The 26,480-nt window shown below is 41.5% G+C and overlaps 1 protein-coding gene across 5 annotated transcripts; it reads left to right on the forward strand.

The window, feature by feature from the left end:
- Positions 1-1,770: 1,770 nt before the first annotated feature.
- Positions 1,771-26,480, forward strand: chd4b (chromodomain helicase DNA binding protein 4b). Of its 5 annotated transcripts, none has more exons than XM_037676180.1 (39): positions 1,771-1,972; positions 2,416-2,540; positions 3,896-4,144; positions 4,236-4,351; positions 4,481-4,580; positions 4,682-4,913; positions 5,047-5,168; positions 5,454-5,577; positions 5,760-5,932; positions 6,384-6,629; positions 6,862-7,065; positions 7,217-7,428; positions 7,569-7,700; positions 7,802-7,901; positions 8,051-8,242; positions 8,726-8,926; positions 9,086-9,223; positions 9,323-9,444; positions 9,577-9,750; positions 9,875-10,016; positions 10,114-10,363; positions 10,466-10,590; positions 10,665-10,757; positions 10,863-11,004; positions 11,131-11,300; positions 11,405-11,594; positions 13,732-13,818; positions 14,719-14,810; positions 14,933-15,066; positions 15,419-15,563; positions 15,649-15,805; positions 16,305-16,387; positions 16,495-16,732; positions 20,613-20,666; positions 20,863-21,033; positions 21,120-21,228; positions 22,781-22,913; positions 23,015-23,210; positions 25,362-26,480. In XM_037676180.1, exons 1-39 carry the CDS (start codon positions 1,909-1,911, stop codon positions 25,562-25,564), a joined length of 5,940 nt encoding a protein of 1,979 aa, XP_037532108.1. In that variant the 5' UTR covers positions 1,771-1,908; the 3' UTR covers positions 25,565-26,480. The 5 variants fall into 5 exon arrangements, with proteins under 5 accessions (XP_037532108.1, XP_037532110.1, XP_037532109.1 ...); XM_037676182.1 differs by having other exon boundaries at positions 11,405-11,582; XM_037676181.1 differs by having other exon boundaries at positions 5,763-5,932.

A 26,480-nucleotide genomic window follows, 5' to 3' on the forward strand; every position in this document is an offset into this window, starting at 1 on the left:
ATACACATTTTTTTTCAATGTTGAATTGAATTTTTTGTACAAGTGTGATAAAAAACACTACTATCACATACCAAAGGTCTATCCTATAATTTGTAGTAAATGAGTGAGATCAGTCGTGATTTGTTGCCAACAATTACAAGTCTTTTGTTTACATTTGAACACTGACGAAAGCAAAAAGTTATAATTTGTTTATCTCCGGAAACAGCTGAAAATGTGTCATGGGTTATCCGTTTTACTGATGCACACAGTCAGGCACGATGTCTCCAAATGCGTTCATTTCTACTTTCGGTACCAACAAACGTGAACACAACGATGAAGCATCAAACTCAAGAATAATTTCCAGTATTCTTTCGTCAGGTGAAAAGGCTACAATCAGTGATAGTAACGAACATACGCAAATAACTACATTTGCTCAGATGTCAAAGTCTATCTAGATCGCAACGCATCGTTAAAAAGGCCTGTGGTGGAGCTGTTGGAGAAGCCTTGGGGATTTTTGAGGTGCTGGCACCTATTAATGCTCAGATTTGCTGAGTAACGTACGCAGATAAAAGTGTTTTGTTTACATTACATGCGTACCCACATTTCATACCCAGACATCAACTAATCTGGAAAAGTACACTCTTTGTAACAGCCCTGTTTGACACAGGTTGAAGGTTTGATTCCAGCCGTTGATGAGCAGCTTTAAGGCTGAGAAGTTGATGAAACCGGTGCGACAGGAGGCCTGCAGCACTGTCGGCATGCACTCTACCTGCGCCAGCGCCACAAAGGAACACCAGTCTTTTTGACTTTTACAGTCCTGTCCACTTATCACCAGGGGGACACTCTGAGTATTATGGTCTGTCACCAGAGGACCTGAGCTCCCCTGGAAACCAGTACTTTTTAATTTAAGAAACCAGTACTTTTTAATTTAATTTTTTTGGTACCTTTTTGTCTTTTTAAGTGTTGCTTATTATGGGATGCAAGCTGCCACTGCCAGAGTATTATGGTCTGTCCAGGGTGGGGGGGTGTCACCATGACAACGGGGTTGCTAAGGGGGCTGGGACTGCTAGTGGAAAGGGGAAGGAGTGTGCGTGCTATGAGTCTAGTCCTAGTAGTGTACGCGTGTGCGCGCGCGTGGTGGGGGGGGGGGTGGGGGCAGGCTGAGTATTATGGTCTGTCCGTTGCGAGGTAACTATGCAGAGTCCTGTGCGAGTGTGGGAGGGAGGGGGGATTATTATGGGATGTCTGCCCCCTTTGTGTGTTTGTGAGGATGTTAGCTAAGCGCTGCCTGTAAGGTAGGGGGGGACGGAGCCGCGTGTTTTGGGTCATTAAAAAAACAACAACAAACATATCACACCGGGATTAATGAATGGACACGAAACGACAACAACTGGAGCTCAAACAGTTTAATTGGTATTAATTTCCGTGCCGAAATACAGAGATCTCCCCACGCCGGGTGTCCACGCACTGACTGTACAGTAAGTTTCCAATGTGCGAAGGTAGGAATGCGAAAGCTTGAACTTTTCCCTTGATGTGTTAACACGAGGCAGCGTGCTCGTTACATGATCACTCTTGAAGTGCCGCTGAATGTCACTTTTCTGCTGAAAAATCCGCCGCGCGACAAAAATGTCAGAGCGAGAATAATCTCGTTATTCAACTTGTTTGAGTGGACAGGTGGACAATTAGACGGCGTGTAAATAACAAACAAACGTGGAGGCTATAACCTGTGCAATGTATCATTATTTATTTATTTATTTTCTCCAGCAGACCTCCCCCCCCCCCCCCCCCTCTCCCTCCCTTCCTGGACACCCCCGGTCCATTCTCCCACCAGTCCCACGTCATTTTCCCTCCTCCCTCGCTGACCGAGGAGCAAGGTTTACGAGGGATTAATTCGACCAGCAAGACATCAAATTAAAACGCTGAGGGAAAATGTCTTGCAGCGAGGATGAGAGGGAAGACTTCGGAGCCGCCGACGAGCACTCACTTGTCCCCGGTAAGCACCCCTCCTCCTCCACCCGAGCGAAGAAGGTCCATCTCGGTAAGTTGAGCTCGCCTTCAGCGCGATGCTAACGGTTAGCTGAAGCTAGCTCCGAGCGGTCGGCTCGTCACTCGTCATGGTAGATTTAGTTAGCTAACTCGGAGGGCAAGTGTTTAGAGTTTTACTACTTTATTGTTGTTATTGTTGTTTCAAACCCGGCCCACCAGCGTCTCATCGCTCGGCTGTGGGCGTGAACTGTCAAAGTTTCAAAGACAAGTTTCAACCTGCGCTGTTGTGGCATTTTATGGCAACGGTTGTGTGCGCGCGTGCTCGGACAGTTGCCAGTCGCGCGGACTCCTTGTTTTTTTTTTTTTTTTCCTCACTTCCGGCCTGCAGCAGCAGCAGCGCCGGTGTTTTCTGTGCGTGTGTAGTCTCTAACCCAGCCGTGTCTTCGACAGACGAGGACGAGCCGGAGGATGCTGTCTCTGACGTAGACGAGGTACCCAAGTCGAAGAAGAAGAAGAAAGCCAAGAAGAGCAGCAGAGAGAGCAGGAGCAGCAAAAGGCAGAGACCCATCCGAGAGGTGAGCTCTGCACTGTCAAAAGTTTCTCGCCTTCAAAATGCTTTCGCATCAAACACGAGAAAATCACGTTTAATTCAAGCTTGACGAATCACCATAATCTATAAAATAAATAAAAAATTGCAAGGAAAAAAATGAGTACATTTGGTTTCTCATATTGATGGACTTGTGTCCTTAATTAAAACAACAGTAGTTACAATTTGCTGACAACTTTTTAATGGTAATGTACATTGTATCACCTGTTTGTGATTGAGAAGTGTGATAACTGATGTTTTGGGGTGGCACAGTGGCTCACTTGGTAAGAGTTTTTTGCCTCTCACCGAGAAGGTTGCCGGATCGAATCCCAGCTGGAGGCCTTTCTGGGTGGGCTTTGCATGTTTTAGTGTTGTTGTTGTTGTTGTTGTTGTTGTTGTCTGTAGTTCTCTGCATTTATCCCATCACAAATTAGATACAGTACACCCAGATGGAGCAGTGGGCAGCTATGCAAGTGTCCGGGGAACATTTAGGGATTGGGTGTCTTGCTCGAGGACACCACAACCATGTTGAACCTGAGAGTTGAACCTGCAACCTTCTGTTTCCAAGTCGGCTGCCCTACCTACACCATCTTGGCCCCTATAAATAGCACCTTCTCTTAATGGATCAACCAGTTTGCTGGTGATAGCCAAAACTAGTTGTTCACATGCTAAAAGGGGGACCATCAACATAACAACTGATTGTTAGTGCCCTAACAATCATTAGTGACATAACGATCATTAGTGACCTGATGACTGCATGCTATTCACAGAGGGCTGAGTGATACTTGCAATGCAAATAGTACACACAATGCTGTTATTGTAAGTAGCCAGCCTTGTACAGTAACATCCAATCATCCATTATCTTTACTCGCTTCTTCCTTTTCGGGTCACAGGGGTCACTGTTGCCCATCTCCAGCAGTCACTGCGTGAGAGGTGGGGGACACCATGGACAGGTCTCAAGTCCATCACAGGGACGCAGAGAGACAAATGAGACAAACAACCATTCACTCTCACTCACACCTACAGAAAATTTAGAGTTACCAATTAGCCTAACATGCATGTTTTTGGCCTGTGGGAGGAAAATGAAGTACCTGGAGAAAACCAACGCATGGATGGAGAGATCATGCAAATTCCACCCAGAAAGGCCTCAGCTGAATTTTGATCCGGCGACCTTCTCGCTGAGAGGCAACAGCTCTACCAACTGAACCACTCTGCCACCCTATACAGTAACATTACTTCTACAAATGACAAAACCAAATTATGTCTTCTTGATTACTAATTTTAAAAACCATGTAAAGAGCCACATCTTTTATTCAATTAGTAAATTGGTTCTGTATCTTGCAGGAATTGCCAGTCAGCTCCCCAGAGCACCTGATTGAAATGGAGGTGGCAGAGAGGGATTTGGATGAGGGGGTTATGCGGTCAGAGAGTGAAGGAAGTGATTATGCCCCTGGCAGAAAAAAGAAAAAACGCTCCAACTCAGCTAAAGACAAAAAGAAAGGAGGTGGGGCAGGAGGCGAGAAAGGAGGCTCAAAGAGCAAACGTAAAGATCCAGAACCAGACAATGATGATGACGATATTGATGATTGCCAGGTAAAGTTTAATTTAAATTCAAAGTATTGTGGTTCCTGCGTGACTTACTTTGCTCCGGTTATTCCTTTCAACTTCTCCTTTCCGTCTGCAGCCTAAAAGCTCCACCCAGCTGCTGGAAGCCTGGGGCATGAAAGACATTGACCACGTCTTTACACAGGAAGACTACAGCTCCCTCACAAACTACAAGGCTTTCAGCCAGTTTGTCAGGTGGGAAAACCCATTTTCCAAAGGGTCTAGATATAATCTTTTTTTTTTCTACTTTTTCATTAAATATGTAAGTGTATATAAAACATTTTAAAAAGTCAATAGCATATCTTGTCCTCTGTGTGTACTTAGGCCTTTAATCGCAGCGAAGAACCCTAAAATTCCTGTGTCCAAGATGATGACTTTAATGATGGCAAAGTGGCGAGAATTCAGCACAAATAACCCACTCAAGGTATTGCAACTCAGTTACAAACAAAGAACTTTGCTATTCTGTAATACTTTGTACTTTTGAGTTAAAGAGAATACATTTCTTTGTGCTCTGCGCTCCTGAAGGGTTGTGCCACTGCTAATGCAGCCCTGGCGGCTGCCAATGTGGCTGCAGTTGTGGAGAGCATGGTCGTTTCAGGGAACGATGGAGGAGCAGAGACTGGCCCTACCGCATCCCCTGCATCTACCCCTGCTGCTCCTGCTTCTGCTCCTGCTTCTGCTCCTGCTCCTGTACCTGTTGCACCTCCAGCAGCTCCAGCACCTCCTCTACGCAAAGCTAAAACCAAAGAGGGAAAAGGTAAAGATGGAAGGGCAGCAAAAAAAAAGATTTTTCGTTGTTTTATCTGTGTAACTTTAAAATGCAAGGTTTTGGGTTTATATGTAATATTAACATTATATCTATTTTTTGTTTTTATTCTGTCTTTCCTCAGGCCCAAATGCTCGTAAAAGGTCGAAGCCTGCACCTAAGCCTCCTCCTAAACAGAAACCTAAGAAGGTGGCTCCACTCAAAATTAAACTAGGAGGCCTCAACAGCAAGAGAAAGCGCTCGTCTGTAAGATAACAATTCTTTTTTTTTAATTCCCTCTTTTATTATTATTATTTTTTTTGGGTTATGAGGCCCGTAGCTTATCCCAGCTTGGTGAGAAGCAGGGTACTTCCTGTAGAGGTCACCAGTTCATCACTGAGACAGACACAACAGACAAACGCACAAAGACATGACTCCTGTTGAAAACCACTAGTTAATCGAATATGTGTGCTTGTATATTGTTTTCTTTTACAACTGTATTTACATATTGATGTATAGTAATAAGGAGTTGGTTTATTTTTTTTTGATTAGAGTGATGAAGATGAACCTGACGTTGACAGCGACTTTGATGATGGGAGTTTCTCGGTGTCTGATAGCTCCAACCGCAGCAGCCGTCTTAAGAAGAAGTCCAAGAGTGCCAAAAAGAAGAAGAAAGGTTTGTAAAGAACATATTAATAAAGTAAAATGTTTGGTTTGTTGTGTGAATTTTCATGCGAGATATAAGCACAGTCTGCAGTCTAATGTAGGAAGATTTTACATTTTAAATAAGATCAAGTAAGGCAAAGTAAGTCATTTTTATTTATATATCGGTTGCTTTTTTGTCCTCCTCTTTTTTAGTAGAGACTGAAGATGGTGATGGGTATGAGACAGACCACCAGGACTACTGCGAAGTGTGCCAGCAGGGAGGGGAGATCATTTTGTGTGACACCTGCCCTAGAGCTTATCACATGGTTTGTTTGGACCCTGATATGGAGAAAGCACCTGAAGGCAAATGGAGCTGTCCACATTGTGTGAGTTTCAATCTTCAGACTCCAGTGAGACCTGTAGGTCTGATTCAGGATGTATGAAACAGCAGGAGTACATCATAGCTGTCTAACATTTCAGTGTAAAAGTAAATCAATCAGACTTTTATAGGTTTGATTTAAACCAGTTTTTATGTTCTTTGTTTCTTTTTATTTTTTGCTGCCCACCCCGTTTGCTTACGTTTTTGTCTTATCCCACCACACTGTTCTATGTTTCTCCTTTGCTCCAACTCAACTTGCAAACATGCACACATATCCAATGCACACTGCACACCATCCACTCCTTTCATGCCTGACCCCCCACCCCCACCCACTTCTTCTACTTTTTTTTTTGTTCCGTTCCGCATACCTTCCCTGGCTGTCCACCCCCACCCCCTTCTCCTCTTCCTCTGCACACACTCACACCATCCACTCCATCTGTCTGTGATTCTGGCACCAGGAGAAGGAGGGGATCCAGTGGGAGGCCAGGGATGATCTGTCTGAGGCTGAGGGAGAGGACGACGATGACAGGAGAGATGAGGGAATGGAGGAGGAAGACGACCACCACATTGAGTTTTGCCGTGTATGTAAGGATGGTGGAGAGCTGCTCTGCTGTGACACTTGCCCCTCCTCCTACCACATCCACTGCCTTAACCCACCTCTCCCGGAGATCCCCAACGGAGAGTGGATCTGCCCCCGCTGCAAGGTGAGTACTGTGCACTGGCACATCTGCGCATGCTCAAATGGGTTTGCGTCTAGATTGCAAATTTCACCTTGTGCTTGAGGAAGCTTTTTTCTGTCTCTCCAGATTTGTATACATTTATTTATAATGTTTTAAATAAACTGTGGCAATCATACAGTTTACAGTTTGACCAAACATTTTTTCAACAACAGCATGTTTGTTTTTCTAAGCCCAAACTATTTTGTTGTTTCAACAGTGTCTGCCAATGAAAGGAAAAGTGCAGAAGGTTTTGACATGGCGTTGGGGGGATCCTCCACCCCCCATGCCTGTCCCTCGGCCTGCTGACCTGCCTGCTGAAGCTCCTGATCCCCCTCCTATGGTGGGCCGCAGGGAGAGGGAGTTCTTTGTCAAATGGTGCAATATGTCCTACTGGCATTGCTCCTGGGTGCAGGAGTTACAGGTACAGAGCCTTTGTAAAAATGTGTTTACACTTGCAGATGAAAACATTTTTTTCTTTCTGTGACTCTTTGTTTAAGTGTGAGACAGCTTTGTCTCTTAAAGTTTTAACCAACAAAATGTGCACTTTACACTCTTTTATTGCTTTTCCCCAGTTGGAGCTGAACTGCCAGGTGATGTTTCGTAACTACCAGAGGAAGACAGACATGGATGAACCGCCACCTGTAGACTTTGGAGGTGAGGGTGATGATGATAAGAGCACCAAGAGGAAGAACAAAGATCCTCTTTTTGCCCACATGGAAGACGAGTTTTGCCGCTTCGGAATTAAGTTTGAATGGTTGATGATCCACCGCGTACTTAACCACAGGTGGGAGGCATATCTGATTCAGTATTTAGTGTGCTGGTTGTCACTTTATTAAATTAAATACTACAAATGCACATAATAGTATAAAGATGTAACACATTCTGTTTCATTATTCTTTGCCATTTTGTCTTCTTTTGTTTTAGTGTTGATAAGAAGAACAACGTTCATTACCTAATCAAATGGCGAGATCTACCGTATGACCAGTCAACCTGGGAAAGTGAAGACATTGACATTCCTGAATATGATACATACAAACAGATATACTGGAATCACAGGTATATATTGGTTCAGGAGATGTTATGTTTGTTGTTGGCATAAATTATTAGTTTAAGTAAGATTTTTTTTCTCAATTTTGTGTGTTGTTTTTCTGCATTAGAGAGCTGATGATGGGTGAGGAGGGGAGACCTGGCAAGAAGCTTAAAAAACCTGTTAAAGTGAAAAAGGCAGAACGGCCACCAGCTAATCCGGTTGTAGATGTAAGTGTTTTCTTTTTGTATTTGAATCAAAAGGCTTCACCTGTCCAGTTATTTAAACATTAATTATTAGTATGAAAACTTGTTAATTAATTAAAAGTATTACGAGTGTGAATTCCCTTTTTTATATTGTTTTTTTTTCTTCCTGCCAGCCCACTATAAAGTTTGATCGACAGCCTGACTACCTGGACAGTACAGGAGGCACCCTGCATCCCTACCAGCTGGAGGGGCTGAACTGGTTGAGGTTTTCTTGGGCTCAGGCCACTGACACGATCCTAGCTGATGAGATGGGTTTAGGCAAGACTGTTCAGACGGCCGTCTTCCTGTACTCGTTGTATAAGGAGGTGAGGAACCCAAATGACACTCTGTTTAAAAACTCACAAGGTTAAACATATATTTTATTGTGAAATAACTTTTCAGAGTTTTGGAAATGGGATTCTGTGGAAACATCATAAGCGATTAATAGCTTACCTGTTGCAGATAGTTTGTTGATCTGCTTTAGTGTAGGCTCTGCTCAGATGAGCCATTAGCTAGTAAATCTATTTTCTGTTTCCCCAAACTGAAACCATTCTGAGACCTATCAACCAAAAAGGCATTAAATGTCAATAACCTTCAAACAAACCATATTTAAAAAGATCTGAACTACTCCTTTAACTATAAATTGTTAAATGTTACCATTTTTTGGGCGTATTCTACTTACCTCCTCTGTCAGTCAGCATTAGTGGTTAGGATTTCAAACACAGTTTTTATGTGGGACTTCTGATATTCGAAATAGTAAATATTTAAGGGATTTGCTGTTTGTGCTAATGTTATTTCTGCTGTCACAGGGTCACTCCAAAGGTCCATTCCTGGTCAGTGCTCCCCTCTCCACCATCATTAATTGGGAGAGAGAATTTGAGATGTGGGCCCCTGACATATACGTGGTTACGTATGTTGGGGACAAAGACAGCAGGGCTGTCATCAGAGAAAATGAGTTCTCCTTTGAGGGAAATGCCATCAGAGGAGGGAAAAAGGCCTCTAAGATGAAGGTAGGAAGCAAAAAATACCAAAGCCAATAGAAAACATCAGTTTTAGTTTAGCTTTTGCATTACCAGTCGAATCAGTTCCTTGTAGCTGTTCTAGTGATGTTTCTAATTCTTTTCTTGCTTGAAAGTGTAACTTAAATCCTGCTTCTCTGTGCTTTGCAGAAAGACTCAACAATCAAGTTCCACGTTCTGTTGACATCCTATGAGTTGATTACCATTGATCAGGCTGTGCTGGGCTCCATCGAATGGGCTTGTCTGGTTGTTGACGAGGCACACAGACTCAAGAACAACCAGTCAAAGGTAAGGACATACTTAAAAAAGGCTTATTGGTACTTTTGCGCTGTGTTAAAGATGGTATTTTTTACATAATTTCTTTTCTCAATCTTTGTCTATTATTAGTTCTTCAGAGTGTTAAACAACTATTCACTGCAACACAAACTTCTGCTGACTGGAACGCCTCTTCAAAACAACTTGGAGGAGCTTTTCCACTTGCTGAACTTCTTGACCCCAGAGAGATTCAAGTTAGTAGCTCCATTTTTAAACAAATAATTTTTCAGTTCACAGAACTGAACTGAACTGCTGTTTTTTAGAAGCAACAATGACACCCACAGGGTGCCACAGGGAGTTTTATAATATTAATTATTTCTTTGCAGTAACCTCGAAGGGTTTCTGGAGGAGTTCGCAGACATTGCCAAAGAGGACCAAATCAAGAAACTCCATGACATGTTGGGACCACACATGCTCAGGAGGCTGAAGGCTGATGTGTTCAAACACATGCCTTCTAAAACAGAACTCATTGTTCGAGTGGAGCTGAGCCCCATGCAAAAGTAAGAGGCTTCAAAATCATCCAACCATCACATCAATTGCGTTGTCATCAAATTTTAAACGTGTAATTTCAGATCACAATCTTTCTAATTTGGTTTCCCATACTAATCTTTTTTTATGATCCAGAAAATACTACAAATTTATTTTAACTCGTAACTTTGAGGCCCTAAACACTCGAGGAGGTGGAAACCAAGTGTCGCTGCTAAACGTTGTGATGGACCTTAAAAAGTGCTGCAATCACCCATACCTCTTTCCAGCAGCTGCTACAGTAAGTTTTCCACACAGTAAAATGTTGCATCATTGAATTATATTCACTTCTTGATGCATGTATAAGACAATACTTTCATGATGAATTCTTATTTCAGGAGGCTGCAAAACTTCCAAATGGCATGTACGAGGGCGCTGCCCTGACCAAAGCTTCAGGGAAGCTGATGCTGCTCCAGAAAATGATGAAGAGGTTGAAGGAGGGAGGCCACAGGGTTCTGGTTTTCTCCCAAATGACCAAAATGCTCGACCTTCTAGAGGACTTTTTGGAGAATGAGGGATACAAATATGAGAGGATTGATGGAGGAGTCACTGGTAACATGAGGCAGGAGGCCATTGATCGCTTTAACGGTGAGATGTGTGTTCGCACATCTGTCTTTGTCTCTCAGGAGAATCTACTTGCTATTAGTTTTTTTTTCTCCCTAATTTGAAATCTGCTCTTCATCCCAACAGCTCCTGGTGCTCAGCAGTTTGCTTTCCTCCTCTCTACCAGAGCTGGTGGTTTGGGAATTAATCTTGCTTCTGCTGACACAGTTATTATCTACGACTCTGACTGGAACCCTCACAATGACATCCAGGTAAGCAAACCACCTCACAAATATGTCTGTCTGTTTATTTGCATTCTGGTTGATCATTCTAATGTCCTTTGCAGGCGTTCAGCAGAGCTCATCGTATTGGCCAGAACAGGAAAGTGATGATCTATCGCTTTGTTACCAAAGCTTCTGTCGAGGAGAGGATCACACAGGTCCGTTAAAATCAGCAGTAATTAGTCTTATTGTATTGGTTATGTCAGGATTTCATAATCACCTGCAAACTGCTTGCTTGTGTTTAATCTACTTTTCTTAATCAGGTAGCAAAGAAGAAGATGATGCTCACTCACCTTGTAGTGCGACCTGGCCTCGGCTCTAAGACTGGATCCATGTCAAAGCAGGAACTTGACGACATCCTCAAGTTTGGAACTGAAGAACTGTTCAAGGATGAAGTTGGAGAAGGTGACATATGTGTTTTGTTTAATAATTTGACATCTGTCCTGAGAATTGGATTTTTCTGGTGAAATATTTTACGGTGCTATTTTCTTTCCACCTATTTTCTCTCCTTTTTCTGAATTGTGCCCTCAGGTGACAACAAAGAGGATGACAGCAGTGTGATCCACTACGATGATCACGCAATTGATCGCTTGCTTGACAGGAACCAGGATGCCACAGAGGACACTGAGCTCCAGAGTATGAACGAATACCTCAGCTCCTTTAAAGTGGCCCAGTATGTGGTCAAAGATGAGGACGATGAGGTACAAAAACATTTTTGCATACATGTTTACCAGTAATAAAAAAATAATCAAGTTTTGGGGTTATTTCTAACGTGTCTTCCCATGTGATGTATTTTTTTTTTAAGGAGGAGGAGGTAGAAAGAGAGGTGATCAAGCAGGAGGAGAGCGTTGACCCAGACTACTGGGAGAAGCTGCTTCGGCACCATTACGAGCAGCAACAAGAAGACCTCGCTCGAAATCTGGGCAAAGGCAAAAGAACTCGAAAGCCAGTCAATTACAATGACGGCTCCCAGGAGGACCGAGGTATAAGACAGGGTACAGAACAATATATAAAATAACCTCTTCTTGTGCGTGTGTGCTGTGCTGTCTTGTGTTTGTTTGTTGTTGTAGCATGTCAAAAGCATCATGCATGTTGTTTTAATGTAACTTTGTATTTGCTGTTAAAACGTTAGCTGCAGTTGACTAGAACCCTCATGTTTGTTACTAAGTTAAAAATGAGCTACAGTTCTCTGGGGGACAAAAACAGACGAAGACTAACTATTTTTGATTGTTGTTAAAAGTTCTCCAAACATATTAAATCATGTAAAAATAATTATTTAATTATTGCCAATAATGAGCCATAAGGCCTTTCTGTGTTTACCACCAGTTTTTCTACGCACACTATAAATGTGTACACAACTAATGTTTAATTAAAAACAGCACAATTTAAAATGTTAATTTTGTTGAAGAAAATATGGAAGAAGATTAGATTTATTTTTTATTTGTTTATTTTAAATTATGGAGAGAAAAAAAAATCACAGTGGCCCCAATCCTCTTTAGTAAAAGTAACACTAGGCTCACACTGCAGGTCTTAGTGTTCAATTAAAATTTTTTTGCTCAGATCCTTTATTTTTTTTGTATGGTCAATCACATTATAATTTAAATGCAATTGTCATCACACTCCAGTGTGAACAGTCTATGGTCTTGACATGATTCACAAACACAGAAGAAGATGTGACATCACATGCAGCTCATTGTTTACAAAGCAAATATGGATGCTACACATGTTGGCGTGTGTGCATCAATTCTGAAGTTGTTGTGGAATCTGAGCCAATGATTTATCATTAGCCTCTACTTGTTCTGTCCAGTTCTTACCTTTGATCTTTCCACTTCCTGACTACTCCAGTGCAAAATTGCACTTCTGAAATGGGACTGATGTACTGAAAGTAGATAAAACTTAAATTTTGATCCCATCACTCTAGTAAAGACACGATCCAACACCATGGTTAGTATCATATGTTGCTGTAGATTTTCAGTCATCTATTCATCCATCGATTATCTTCACCTGCTTCTTCCTTTTCGGGTTACAGGGGTCACTGGTGCCCATATCCAGCAGTCACTGTGCAAGAGGCGGGGGACCCTGGACAGGTTGCAAGTCCATCACAGGGCCACATAGAGACAAACGAGACAACCATTCACTCTCTCACTCACACCTAGGGACAATTTAGTTACCAATCAGCCTAACATGCATGTTTTTGGTCTGTGGGAGGAAACCGGAGTACCCAGAGAAAACCCATGCATGCACGAAGAGAACATGCAAACCCCACCCAGAAAGGTCCCCTGTCTCATTCAATTAGGACATAGAAGAAAAATAAAAATGAAACAACAGGACTTTTCTGTAGCTGAAGACATGCAGAGAACTGTATGATGTTATCAGCAATATCAGTATTTGGATGGATCCGCACACCTCTTTGCAAAAACATCAGATTTGGACCACTTTTGCTTATCTGTGAATGTAACTTAACTTTATACCCTTTCTTATGTATCCTTTTGCTTTTAATATAAGTTAATGCACACATACTGAAATTGAAACCCCTTTTATTAATATTATTCTACTTTCTCCACTGGTCTGGATCGATCAGCTGTGACAAAATAAAATTAAAAGCACAAAGTAAAGACATTTCTTACAAACCTTTCTTCATTTTCACCTCAGTGGTTCTCACACATGAATTAATTTCTAAACAGAATATTGATGATCTTAGTCTGGACTTTGTTCCTCAGTTGCTGTTCCCTCATAGATTGAAAAATATAGCTAGTTTAAATTGTCAGATAAAACTCAAAGATTATTTTTGTGTTCATATCAATTCCACATGATATTGTCGAGCAAGGTTTTGCATCTAGTTAGCAAGTATTTATCTCTGTTATAGTCAAGCTTATTGTATTCATTCATGAAATTATACAGGATAAAAAGCAGCTATAAATAAAAATATGGTATTTTGCATGAGATTGTTGAATTGTGCATGTCAAATATTTACATAGTTCCAAAATTGTTCATCTGTATTTTGTAGTGTTTAGTCTACCTTTAAGGTCTTAGAATGGCATAAGTTATTAAATTAAATAAAGTCTGTTTAGTTTGTGACAAGTTTTGTTCTTTTTTATTTTCTTGCTCATCATTTTTCTATGTTCTGTTTAGATTGGCAGGAGGATCAGTCAGATAACCAGTCTGATTACTCGGTGGCCTCAGAAGAAGGAGACGAGGACTTTGATGAGCGTTCTGAAGGTAAGCTTCACTCTGTTGATTGCTGCTGCAGGGGATGGGGTCGTTTGTGTGAGTATTTGCTTCACTCCTAAACTTGATAGTCATTTTCCCAGTGAATCTGAAAGTTGCTCAGTGTGAATCTTTAAGTTGGATTTATGTTGAGGAAACTATCAGCATCTTAAGGTTGAAGCTGACGTTCCTTTTGGAAATCTCTTTCCTTCAAAAACTACGTGTCACTCACTAACAGCCTTCCAACCGCCCCTGCAGATTTTTATCCAGATTCAGATGACACCTATGATATCCTCATCAACAACCTCTACAACCCAAGAAAGAGCATTTGTCACTGCATCATCTGCATTGAGCATGTAGAGAGAAGACAGAAAGAGAAGAAGAAAAGAAACAGGGAGATGGAAAAATAAAGTCAATGCTTTAATTAATAGATAAATTCCCTACTTTCTATTCTTACAACAGCTAATAAGTTTGTTAGTGTTTCTGAGCAAGAGAGTTTCTTGCGTTTTATTTATGTTGCACTTTATTTATTTTTCAAGAAGTTGTTTCATAAAATGTTCATTATTGTACTGAATGTACATTTTCTGTTCCACTCAATTATGGCTACCTCAGTTGGATTAAATGATAGATTCCCCTACAGTGCTTTCGGTTGTAAATTCTCTGAAAGCGGTACTCTTCCTAAGAAGCGGTAAATGTAAAAGTGTGGTGAGGTTTTGAAAAGGGACCGCTCCAGCAGGATCAGCAGTCAGCCGTAAGTGGACCATCTTCACAGAGAAATCCTAGGATCAGAATACACAACCATACATCATCTGCTTCATGCTTGTTCTTTATTGTCATTGCTTCTTTCTGTCGTTTGTTGCTAAAGTTTTCAACCTTCATTTCAGAGACTTAACTATTTTTTCTTCCTTGCAGCTAATGCTCGCAGACCTAATCGCAAAGGGCTGAGGAATGACAGGGACAAACCTCTGCCTCCGCTTCTCGCCAGGGTCGGGGGGAACATTGAGGTAAGTTTGGGCGTTTTCTACGCTTTTCTTTAGAGGAAAACAAAGAAAGAAGTTATTGGCTCATAATGGTATAAAGTAGCTTACTTTAGAAAACAAGTTTTAACAGTTTAATTTCCTTTCAGGTGTTGGGCTTCAATGCTCGGCAGAGGAAGGCCTTCCTGAATGCAGTTATGCGTTACGGGATGCCACCACAAGATGCTTTCACCAACCAGTGGCTGGTCAGGGATCTGCGAGGGAAATCTGAGAAAGAATTCAAGTGAGTATCTTTTTTTGTTCTTGCTCTAGTCTCACTTATCTGTGAAACCTCAATACTTAGTTGGCAGTAGCCTCATGTTCACATGAGGAAGGAAAGTTGCCCTTAATAAATGTTAATCAGTTTTCTACTGAGTTTTTGAAAATTAAGTGGCACAGCTTTTTATGTTTGGATATGTTTTGACAATTCAGAAATTGTTACAGGTGTAATTAAAACATGTATAAAAGCTTTGAACTTTGTCACCCATTTATTCAATTTTATTATATTTTCTCTCTGCATACTTGATTAATTTGTGGGTAACATTCTTAGGCATCCTCAAAATGTTTTAACAATGTCCCCCCGCATGTGTCTGCAGGGCCTATGTGTCTCTGTTTATGCGTCACCTTTGTGAGCCAGGAGCTGATGGAGCTGAGACTTTTGCAGATGGCGTCCCACGTGAGGGTCTGTCGAGGCAACACGTGCTTACTCGCATTGGTGTGATGTCATTGATAAGGAAAAAGGTAAGGTTCTAGTAGATCTAATTCAGTTCTGGTTCCAATGTTTGATGCACTACTGAGAGATAACTTGACATGTCATGCTTAACAGGTGCAGGAGTTTGAACATGTGAATGGTCAGTGGTCGATGCCCTGGATGGCAGAGCTGGAGGAGAACAAAAGAGCTGCAGCTTTGGCTGCAGGTGAAGACCTAAAAACTCCTTCGAGCGGGACCCCTGCAGACACCCAGCCCAATACACCTGTCCCAGGTAAACTAACACAAATAAATACTTTTGTCTCATTTATTGCAGGGATCCAAAACACAAAATGTCATTTGTTTGAATTATTTTCCTATATTTAGTATATCATTGCCTTACAGCAGTGTAGGATACATGCAGTGTATTTCAGACACTTATGTTTGTAAATTGATTTATCATTTCCTCTCAGCTCTAGCCTCAAGAACATTTAGCTTACTTGACCTCAATTTGTACTTACATAAACATAAGATGAATTTTAATCTTAGATTTCAGATTGTATCTTTAAATTAAACATTAATAAATTATTTTTCTTTGTGTCTGTCCCAGTGAAAGAGTTTCAGTTGTGCAGCAGAGCTTTAACCAGACTAATGCCCTCTTGTGGCTGTAACCAGAAAAGATACATTAATTGTTTAAGGTTTGAAATGTAAACTGTTACCAATGTTTATGACTAAGTAAACAAACAATAAATACTTATAAAAATAATTTATTGGCTTATTTTCTCCTTTTCAAGATGATTTCTCTAAATCAGACGATAAAGATGACGTGAAAAAAGAGGGGGACGATGGCAAAATTAAAAAAGGAGATGACTCTGAGGTATATTCTGCTTTATACTCATGTAAATACCTTGTGCATTTATTGCACCTATAGTGATAAGGATTTTAAGACTATTTTTTGAGACTGTGTTAAAATTCTGTCCAAAGATTATTGAAATCCCAGACGAGTCTGAAAAATCCCCCATTCGTGAAAAGAAAGAAGATGGTGCTGCAGAGAAGGAGGAGAAAGAAGAAGGAGATGCAGGGAAGGACAAGGAGGCTGAAGACGTGAGCAGAGAGAAGGAAAAGTTCAAGTCTTCAGCTGCAGCTGAGAGGGATCCTTCTGCGAACAACAAGGGTGAAAGTTCAGAGGGCAAGATGGACTCGGAAGAGGACAAGATTAGAGGTGAGACGGACAATAACTTTTTAAAATTTGTGTCTATCTTTAGTCACCTGGTTAGTCTTTATAGGTTGTATTAAATTATAATAACATATTTGAGATTTTAAAGCATTAAAAGTAATAAATGGGGATTTACAAGAAGAAAAAAACATCACTGATGATATTATACAAAAGCTGATCCTTTATTACCAACATGAGAAACTTCTTCATGGTGCTCTACTGAAAGACGAAGGGAGATGATTATTTTTTTCTTTGTGAGCATGTGTTTAAGGCCGTTAGCAAAATATCTCACAAACCACTGGATGGATTTTAGTGAGACTCCTAGAAAGTAATCAGAAACAAATTATAAAACGTCTGCATAACATGCATACAGTAACTTATCGTGTAAATGCAGCAGAAATAATAAAATATACATATATTAAACAAACAGAAACGATAGATAATACAGTAGTCCCTCACTATTTCGCGGCTCAACTTTCGCGGACTCGCTCTTTCACGTTTTTTTCAAACGCAAGATTTAAATCATGTCATCTGGACAAGTTTCTATAAGAAACTTAAACTTTACAAACGTAAGGTTGTAGCACGACACACGAATGGCTGATTCATGGAAGGCGACCGTGTGCTCTGTCCCAGGAGCTTATTGGCTCAGTAACCATAGAAGTCTGTCTGCTCTCTTTCACTGAGCTCTTTTGTGAAATTTACTTCAAGCCGTACGATAGCACCCAAACGTTCTGCGCGTTCTAACGTTTCAGGCAGTAAACTGAAGCACCAGCGAATGATGCTTACCATAAAAGAGAAGGTTGAGCTTCTGGACATGTTGAAGGAAGGAAGAACCTATGCGGATGTTGGCCGCCATTACGGGATCAACAAATCTACAGTTCGCTACATCAAGAAGGAGAAAAACATCCGGTCTATGGCAGCAGTAACTTTCAACACCACCGCAAAGAGGGTCGTTACTTCCCGCAACAAGATAATTGTGAAGATGGAACCTGCATTAGCCATGTGGATTAATGATTGCCGTAAAAAGAACATCACGCTGGATACAAACACCATCCGGACAAAGGCCAAACAACTTTATGATTGTCTGGCAGCAAAAAGGGACGATCAAAATAGCGACGAGGAAGAGGACAAAGAGGACGATGCTGAAGCAGGACATTCAAGTGCTTCGGCCACCGGACCAACCCCATTCAGTGCCAGCAAGGGCTGGTTTGACAAATTTCAGAAACACTTTAGACTTAAGAGCGTTCCTCTGCACGGAGAGGCTGCCTCTGCGGATACAGCAGGAGCCGAGGAGTATGTTAATACCATGTTCAAAGAGCTCATTGCAGAGGGGGGCTACAGGCCTGAACAAGTTTTCAACATGGACATAACGGGCTTATTTTGGAAGCGGGTGCCATCTCTCACTTTTATTATGAAAGATGAAGCCAAAGCCTCTGGTTTTAAGGCACCAAAACATCCGGTAACTTTGATCGTGTGTGGAAATGCTGCGGGCTTAATGCTAAAGCCAGGGCTTATTTATAAGTCCAAAAACCCAAGGGCCCTAAAAATCAAAAATAAGAGTGTGTTGCCTGTGCACTGGATGCACAATCCCAAGGCCTGGATGACGAAAGTCCTCACAACTAGTTGGTTCCACCACTGCTTTATCCCAGAGGTTAAGCTTTATCTGGCAGCGAAAGGCCTCGAGTTCAAAGTCCTTCTTCTAATGGACAACGCTGGAGGCCATGCTAAAGATCTGGAGTATCAGGGGGTCCAGGTAGAGTTCTTGGCACTGAACACCACATCACTCATTCAACCAATGGATCAAGGCATTATTTGGGCTTTTAAGGCACTTTACACAAATACCCTTCAAAGTCTTGTTGAAACTCTGGACTCGGGATGAAAACTTCTCTCTAAAGCCATACTGGTGTAACTACACAATTACAATGTGTCTCCAAAATATTCAGAAGTCCATAAACGACATTAAGACTGAGACTTTAAATGCCTGCTGGAAAAAATTGTGGCCAGAGGTGGTCCACGAGCACAAGGGCTTGTCTCCTGCTGAAATCCAACACTCTGCAGTTGACAAGGCTGTGAAGTTGGCAAATTCACTGGGAGGAGAGGGCTTCAGCGATATGACTACTGAAGACGTGAATGATCTGATCGACGTCAGTGTTTCCCCTAGATAACTTGCTATGGCGGGGCGCTCATCTCGTCCGTGATTTTTGTCTGGGGGGGTGGGGGCCTGGAACAGAGACTTGTTCTCAGCTGTGCAGCGCGCTGTTTAAACCAACAGTTTTGGGGGACACAGAAACAGCCGCGTGCTGTTTGTACTGACAGTTTTAGCGCAGGGTGTGTGAGAGGAGAAAGACAGATATATCTCACTGTCTGAACGCTGTCTGAACAGACAGGTTTTTTTTTTGGCGGGGGGGTCGGTGCGGGGGAGAGACCGATGCGCATCTGAGCCGTGCTCTGTTTGTACCGACAGTTTTCAAGTGGCGGGGGTGCGTTCTGCGTGAGGGTTCAGCATGAAGGAAGAGGCTGCCTTTAGCTTTTTAGCTAGTGCACCTGCATTGCGAGCTGCTAGTTTAGTGTTACGTCAGTGCAGCCAATGGGGTGGGGGGCGGGGTTCGGTTGACGGGGCACTCGGTTCTGTTGATGGGGCGGGGCACCCCGCTTGTATAATGGTAGGGGAAACGCTGGACGTGCATGCTCAACCGTTGACGGACGAAGACCTGGAGGAACTTACAAAGTCAGCAAGTGAAGAAGAGGAGGAGGAACAAGATGAACAACGTGTGGAAGAGGAGGAGTTTGGCCTGACACTTGATTGTCTTGCAACCGCAGCCAGAATGTCCGAAGACCTTCAGCGAGTGATTGAAGAACGAGACCTCAACATGGTTCGTTCGTTGCAGTTCGCAAATGCATTCGACAGTGCTGTCACCTTAAAAAAAATCATTCTCGCTCAGAAGAAGAAGCAGCGCAGCAACTGTCCATTACAATGTTCATCACTCGAACGAAGAGATCTGTTATGCCAACATCTGTTACGCCAACATCTGTTACTCCAACATCTGTTACGCCAACATCTCTAGCAGATGTAGAAGTTACGTCTGAGGTCCAAGATACTGCACCACCTGAAGGAGCGCCTGAGGAAGTGGTGCCTTTAGGAGAGCTGTTAATGCACTTCTTGGCAGTGCAGTACACATCCAACTTCATCACCTTCATCGTCATCAGTACTGCACAGCTAATACTTCATCTTCATCTCTTCTTCATCTTCACTGGTGAGTACTCATATAAAATTAAAATATTTCAAAAGGTTTAAAAGTTTAGAAGATTGTTAAGAACATTGCAAGAGTGTGGGAAGGGTTTATAAAGCCTTAAAATATATAAATACTAAAATAAATATAGCGTTCCTACTTCGCGTTTTTTCACCTATCGCTGGGGTCTCCAGAACATAACCCCCGCGATAATCGAGGGACTACTGTAAAAACAAATGGTCAGACTTATGGCCTTCCCTTTAATAAGTTTGAAAGATGACCCAACTTTCAAAATATTAGCAAATTTGTACATTTCTTCAAAACCTTTGGTATTTTAGTTTATTAATTTTAATTCATTATGCCTCTTGGCTATCAAGCCAACACAAGAGTATTAGTTTTTGAGTCCAGGAATGTACAAAAAAAGGTTTAATCCCCCCCAAGGTTCAAAAAGGGCTGTGTGAGCAGTTGTCTGTGTACTGCATGTATGGTATGGTAAACAAAAGTATACAAACTGTACGAGAATGACATTACTGGTATTCTTTCTTTTAACTGGTGGGATTTTTTTAAACGTAATTACAAAAACCCAAGGACAAACATCTGTGAGCTAACATACATTTAGTCTGTCTTTTATTTTAATTTATCTTTTCTTTTTTTAGCCGAGGATGGCAAAGATGAGAAGATGGACTCGTTACAAACAGAAGAGAAAAAAGGTCCAGACAAACTTTAAACACTAGTTACACGTAGCACTTGTAACAGCTGATGTCATTTCTGATAGTTTCAGGAATATGCAACATGTTTATATACAAATCTACAAATATAATCTATAATGATTTAGAAAATTAAGTTGAAAACGAAAAAAATAATTATTGCTTAGTATTCAAGAGCTTCTTTTTTCACCCCTTGCAGAACAAAAAGAGGAGAAGGATGGTGTAAAAACAGACGAGCCTGGACAACTGCAGAACGGAGAAAACGCCAAAGAAGGAGGGACGGCTGCGTCCGCGATCAACATCAGCGAAGAGAAGAAGAAAGCCACCAAGCAGAGGTTCATGTTCAACATCGCTGATGGTGGATTCACAGGTGAACACCTTCTCCTTTCTCTCCCCTGCTTTTCTGCTTTATTTCTGCCTGTTTTCACCTCCCTGCCCTCCTTCCCCCTCCCTCAGAGCTTCACTCCCTGTGGCAGAACGAAGAGAGGGCCGCCACCGTCACTAAGAAGACCTACGAGATTTGGCACCGTCGCCATGACTACTGGCTGTTGGCTGGAATCATACAGTATCCTTTCAAACAGGTGTCTATTGTTCAACGTAGTTTGCATAAATATCTGTTGTCATTTCCTCACTTTGGGGTTATTATGTATAAGGGTTTATAGATTTTTGTGTTCTCTGTTTTGTCGAGTTTATTTTTCACATACTAATTATAAATTTTAACGTTTTTGGCGGTACTGTTCCCACGTCATTTAGTCATGCTGTCATTAAGGAGTTTGACAAGTTCAAACAAATATAAAATAAAAAATAAGATTGTTTTGCCACAACATCAGTGAGTCATTAATTAAAACACCTAGTCTATGCATAAATTTCACTTCAGAATTGTTTACCTTTAGCATTTTTAATTCATATTTAATAATAAGGAATGTAAGTTATTTGTAGCTCTAATGCCCCTTTTGCACCGCCTCTAATAAGCCCCAATTCTGGGCAGCCCGCCACAGAAAGAACCCTTTTGCACCTGCCCTTTAGCTAGTATTTTTAGCTGATTTGAGGCTGATTCAGGACCTCTTTTCGTTCCTGCTTCTCTGGTGGGACCGAGCGAGCTCAGCCGAGCTGAGTCCGGACCAAACGTGAATGCAGGACTCTGATTGGTCAGGGGGAGGAGTCACTGGATCTCAGAAACTTTTCACTGAGCCGCCATTTGCAATTTCTCTGGATGCGGAGCAGCGGCTGCATCTATTTTTAAGATTTAAAAAACAATAATGACAACGCCGTGTTTAATTCTGAAGTCCAGGTGTATTTTGTGTTTGGTGACCGACTATAAAATTCGAGCAAGTGGTGTCACAGCAGAGGATCATACGAGCTGCCGAGCCGTTGAAGCCCGTGAGGCCGAACCCCGAGCCCCGGCCTTGCCTGCTCACAAAGGCCAGATTCGAGCCCTGGCAGGCGAGAGGACCGGGATGGAGGGACGGGGGGGTGGAAACTTTTTTTTTTTAATTTTTAATAAAACTAAGATAATAAAACAATTATAAAACAAAGACACGACTAGCAAAAAACATAAAACCGTTGTAAGAAAAAGAAATGCTAAAACAAAGGTTAAAAAGACAAAATTACTTAAAAATCAAATAAAATACCATAAATGTGTCTTTTGTCATCTGGTTATTATCAGGTTTAAATTATGACATTACATTTTACACTGTGTTATTATTTATGTAACAACTGAACCTACAGTTCATAGCAGTATAAACAATCAAAAGCTTTTATACAAATTAAGAGGGTAATTAGCTGCTAAGTTTATCTAATTAAATGCAGCATTTGACTGTGTTCTTCATGAATGCTTTTCCCCCTAAAGATTGTAGTAAAGTAAATACTTCTATAAATCATTCTCTTTGTATATTGCACTGCAGGTATTGTTTCACACATTTTTAAGGCAATTGTTTTATTTGAAAATGGGTGTTATGGGGCTTCATTGACCTGCTGTGCTCATTTTTCTCAATGATTGTGTAGAGTTTTTCCTTTAAATCAACACACTGCCAGTCATTGTGTCAGTTACAATTAATGTTGTAAAATGATCGTCCTGAAACAGCAGTGCTGTTGTTCTTGACTCTGGTGTCTCTCAGACATGGTTATGCTCGATGGCAGGACGTGCAGAACGATGTGAGGTTTGCCATCATCAACGAGCCCTTCAAAGGAGAGATGAGCAGAGGAAACTTCCTGGAGATCAAGAACAAGTTTCTGGCTCGCAGGTTCAAGGTGAAACAAGTGCTCGAGTTCTGCAGAAATCCCCTCTGCTGTCTGTTTGCGTCATGTTTCACTGGTTACTTCTTGTTTGTTTGTTTTGTGGTTTCCTAAAGTTGCTGGAGCAGGCGTTGGTGATCGAAGAGCAATTACGCAGGGCGGCCTACCTGAACATGACAGAAGATCCGGCTCACCCCTCCATGGCTCTCAACACTCGCTTCAGTGAGGTAGAGTGTCTCGCTGAGTCTCATCAGCACCTCAGCAAGGAGTCAATGTCTGGAAACAAGCCTGCCAATGCAGTGCTTCATAAAGGTAAGTTTAGTAAAGCACTCAGAGGGTTTTCATGTTCTCTGATCTGTCCTCCACAGGTATCATTACTGACAGTCTGTTTATACTGCATATCATTTTTCTCTTATAACACATTAAAACTAATATGTCGATTAAAGTTGTCTTTAACCTAAATCAGTTGTTAGGGTCAGCTGGGGTCAGGACCGCAGTGTAAGTTGGGAAAGGAGGAGGTCTTGAGATCTCCATCTTTATCTTCTACTGCGTATCCATGGTCGATTCATGAATGCAACAGGTCCAGGAGGGAAACTCAGACTTCCCTCTTTCCAGCGACATTCTCCAGCTCCTCCTGAGGACCCCAATGCATTCCTAAACTAGAAAGGATATATAATCCCTTCAATGAGTTCTGGGTCTCTTCTCAATAAGACATAAGAACTAGGGATGGGTCCGATCCGATCCCGTATCGGTATCGGCCTCCGATACAAGCATAAGTTATTAATCGGATTTTTCCGATCCAACATGCCGATCCTTCTGATCCATGATGCACGTCTGTGTCTGATGACCTGCTCTGCAGGTTGGCTTCAAACTATGGAATGGATTTCCTGAACGGAGGCGTGTCTCATGAAGCCAGAGTAATAAGACCCGCCTCACATTCAGGAAATCCCTGTCATAGTTTGCAGCCAGCTAAAACATGAGTAAATACTCTTTTGAGGGCTGAGCACTGAGCAGCACTGTTGCTAACGACTAAACAACTTTTCATCGTAACATGTCCGCTGTGTGGAAGTATTTTATACCAACACCACAAGACAGCAACGTGCAATGTCTGCAGAGCCGCTGTACCGAGACGGGGAAGCTCGGTCGCGACCTACAATACATCAAACTTAATAAACATTTGCCAAAGCACCACATTAAAGCGCACAAGGATTGTTTAGCCAGGCATCGCGGTAACGTTAGTTTTACGTTGGACGTTTGAGCTCCGTGGCTTCAATAGTGTTTTTCTCTGGTTCAATCCGGAGCAGACAGTCTGATTTCGGTCAGCCGTGCTCAGTCTGCTCGTCTCGGAGGAGGAGCAGACTGAACGTGGCTAACTGAAATCAGACTGTCTGCTTCACAGCTTGATTGAATATTTGCAGCCAAGATATAGTTTACGTTTACCCTCCAGGAGTTATTTATCAGCTTAAGATGAGAGTTCTGTGATGGAGTTAAATAAAAAAAAATACTGCATTAGAGAGAAAGAGTGCAATATAATAATAACAATAATAATAAGTCAAAAAAGGTTAAAAAAATTGTCAAGAAGAGAAGTAAAAAAGTAGTTTTGTGTATTAAGAGCAGGCAACAGCTAAGCTGTATATCAATAGTGATATGTATATGTTGATGGAAAGTACAAAAGAAAAATTATGTAAATACACATTTTTTAATTTTGAGCAGCAAATGTCAAATATGACTCTGCAGACATAAACACATTTTGTTTTTTAGTTTGAGCCAGAAACATTTTAGGATACAAGCAAAGAAAAATTACTTTGATTATTTGTAGCACATTGTGAGATTTGGTTTCATGTTACAGCTTTTAGATACTATCATTAGTAAAGGATGTGAAAGTGTTTCTGAGATTTATAATGTCTGAATATAGTGGAAAAACTAGAATCCAACCTTTTTTTATAATCTAAGTGGATCTGTTCTAATGAGTCAAGAAACTAAAATATGTATCCAAAATTATAGTTTCTTTGTAGGGAGCATAAAAAATAAACAAATCGTCACAAGAGAAGCCCTACAAGTATGTTTTCTGCTGTGGCTCAGTTGCATATTAATATCAGGGTGTGTCTTTGTTCCACAATGATCTCTTGTTGTGTTGAAACGTGGGTAGAAACCTTTAACCACTTCTCTAATTTCCCTGGTTACACTGGATATGTCAGAAGAGAATTAATAATAGGAAATCTCATTTACTGAAAATATGTTTTTAAAAAAACAACCTTATTAAATGCCAAAAAATGATGACAATTAATTGTTAGTGCTGCATAAAAGGAAAGTTTGCTTAAAACTAATGTAGCACACTATGATTATTTTAAATTAAATTAGAATTGTAGCATTTAATTTTTATAAATCCTAATTTTGCTTCATAAACAACAACATTAAAAACAGCATACTAACAGGAACCGTTTTGTTGTTTTATGTTTCCAGTTCTCAAACAGCTTGAGGAACTACTGAGTGACATGAAGGCCGACGTCACTCGACTTCCAGCAACCATCGCCAGGATCCCCCCCGTGGCCGTGCGCCTGCAGATGTCTGAGAGGAACATCCTCAGCCGACTGGCGAGCCGGGGCCCCGACTTGGGGGCCCAGAACCCGTCGCAAACCTCACAGCAAATGCAGGTGCAACGCTGATCGGTCACATCGCACCTGTCACGTTCACTGACCGGAGCTGAAAACTCTCACCTCACCGCCATGTAGCAGATGTCCTCCCCTTCAAATGCCATGTACAGAACAGTCAGGTTAGTTATCCTCACTCTGTGCCGAAAACACACCTCCAGACTCGAAAGCTGCTTGACGCGGTTTTGAAAAAGCAGGCTGGACTGAAGATGAATGGAGGGTAAAAAGAAGAGCCACTTGTCTCTCTGCAGACTAAAATAAAACAAACACTTCTCCTTCTGGGATCAGATTCAACTCTAGTCCTGAACACTGAACTGTAGACAGCTCCTTTTATCTGTCCTGGCTGCAGGGTCAAACGTGTAACATATGTATTATTAAATAGAGGAGGGTGGACCGGGGCAAAAGCAGCATGTTTGAAGATTCTCGGTGCTTTGTATTAACTTTTAGATCATTGACGAATTTGAAGGATTTTACTGTGTTGTCACCTTTAGGAACTCGTGAAACCACAGTTTTCTTAGAAGTCATTTAGCAGAGATGTCGTCACGATGCGTTACTGGTCTGTGTGTTTAAAAAGAAAAGTTTGTGTTTCATGTATATGTAATAAACGGGGCATAATAATGTGCATCTCTACTGCAGGATGCCCCGCCGCTGAGAGACTGTTACTGTTGTCACATCAGTCTGTCAGATCTGTTACCGCTTCTCGTCTTTGTCCTGCCTCCTACTCCATCAGTCAAGCTGATCTGGGATCAGCTTTCTGTTCTCACACACTAGTTGCCCCTCAAATTCATTCAACTGAGAAGTTTCCTAAAATGTCTGAAAGAAAAACAGCTTTTTGGTACATGTGACAAGTTTTTGAGAATGATGGCAGTCTTTAAGTTTATTTAATTTTCTTCCTGTCGAGTTGTTATTTTCATTTACGTTATAAAATTAG

This window comes from Nematolebias whitei, chromosome 5 (assembly GCF_014905685.2).
Source record: "Nematolebias whitei isolate Nwh7 chromosome 5, NemWhi1, whole genome shotgun sequence".
Classification (NCBI taxonomy): Eukaryota; Metazoa; Chordata; class Actinopteri; order Cyprinodontiformes; family Rivulidae; genus Nematolebias; species Nematolebias whitei.

Excerpts from the sequence above, each read along its gene's own strand:
- chd4b (XM_037676180.1), top strand. The coding sequence starts at position 1,909 with ATGTCTTGCAGCGAGGATGAGAGGGAAGACTTCGGAGCCGCCGACGAG. Across the intron at positions 1,973-2,415 it reads CGAGCACTCACTTGTCCCCG|ACGAGGACGAGCCGGAGGAT; the intron begins GTAAGCACCCCT and ends TGTCTTCGACAG. Across the intron at positions 10,017-10,113 it reads TCTTTCCAGCAGCTGCTACA|GAGGCTGCAAAACTTCCAAA; the intron begins GTAAGTTTTCCA and ends TTCTTATTTCAG.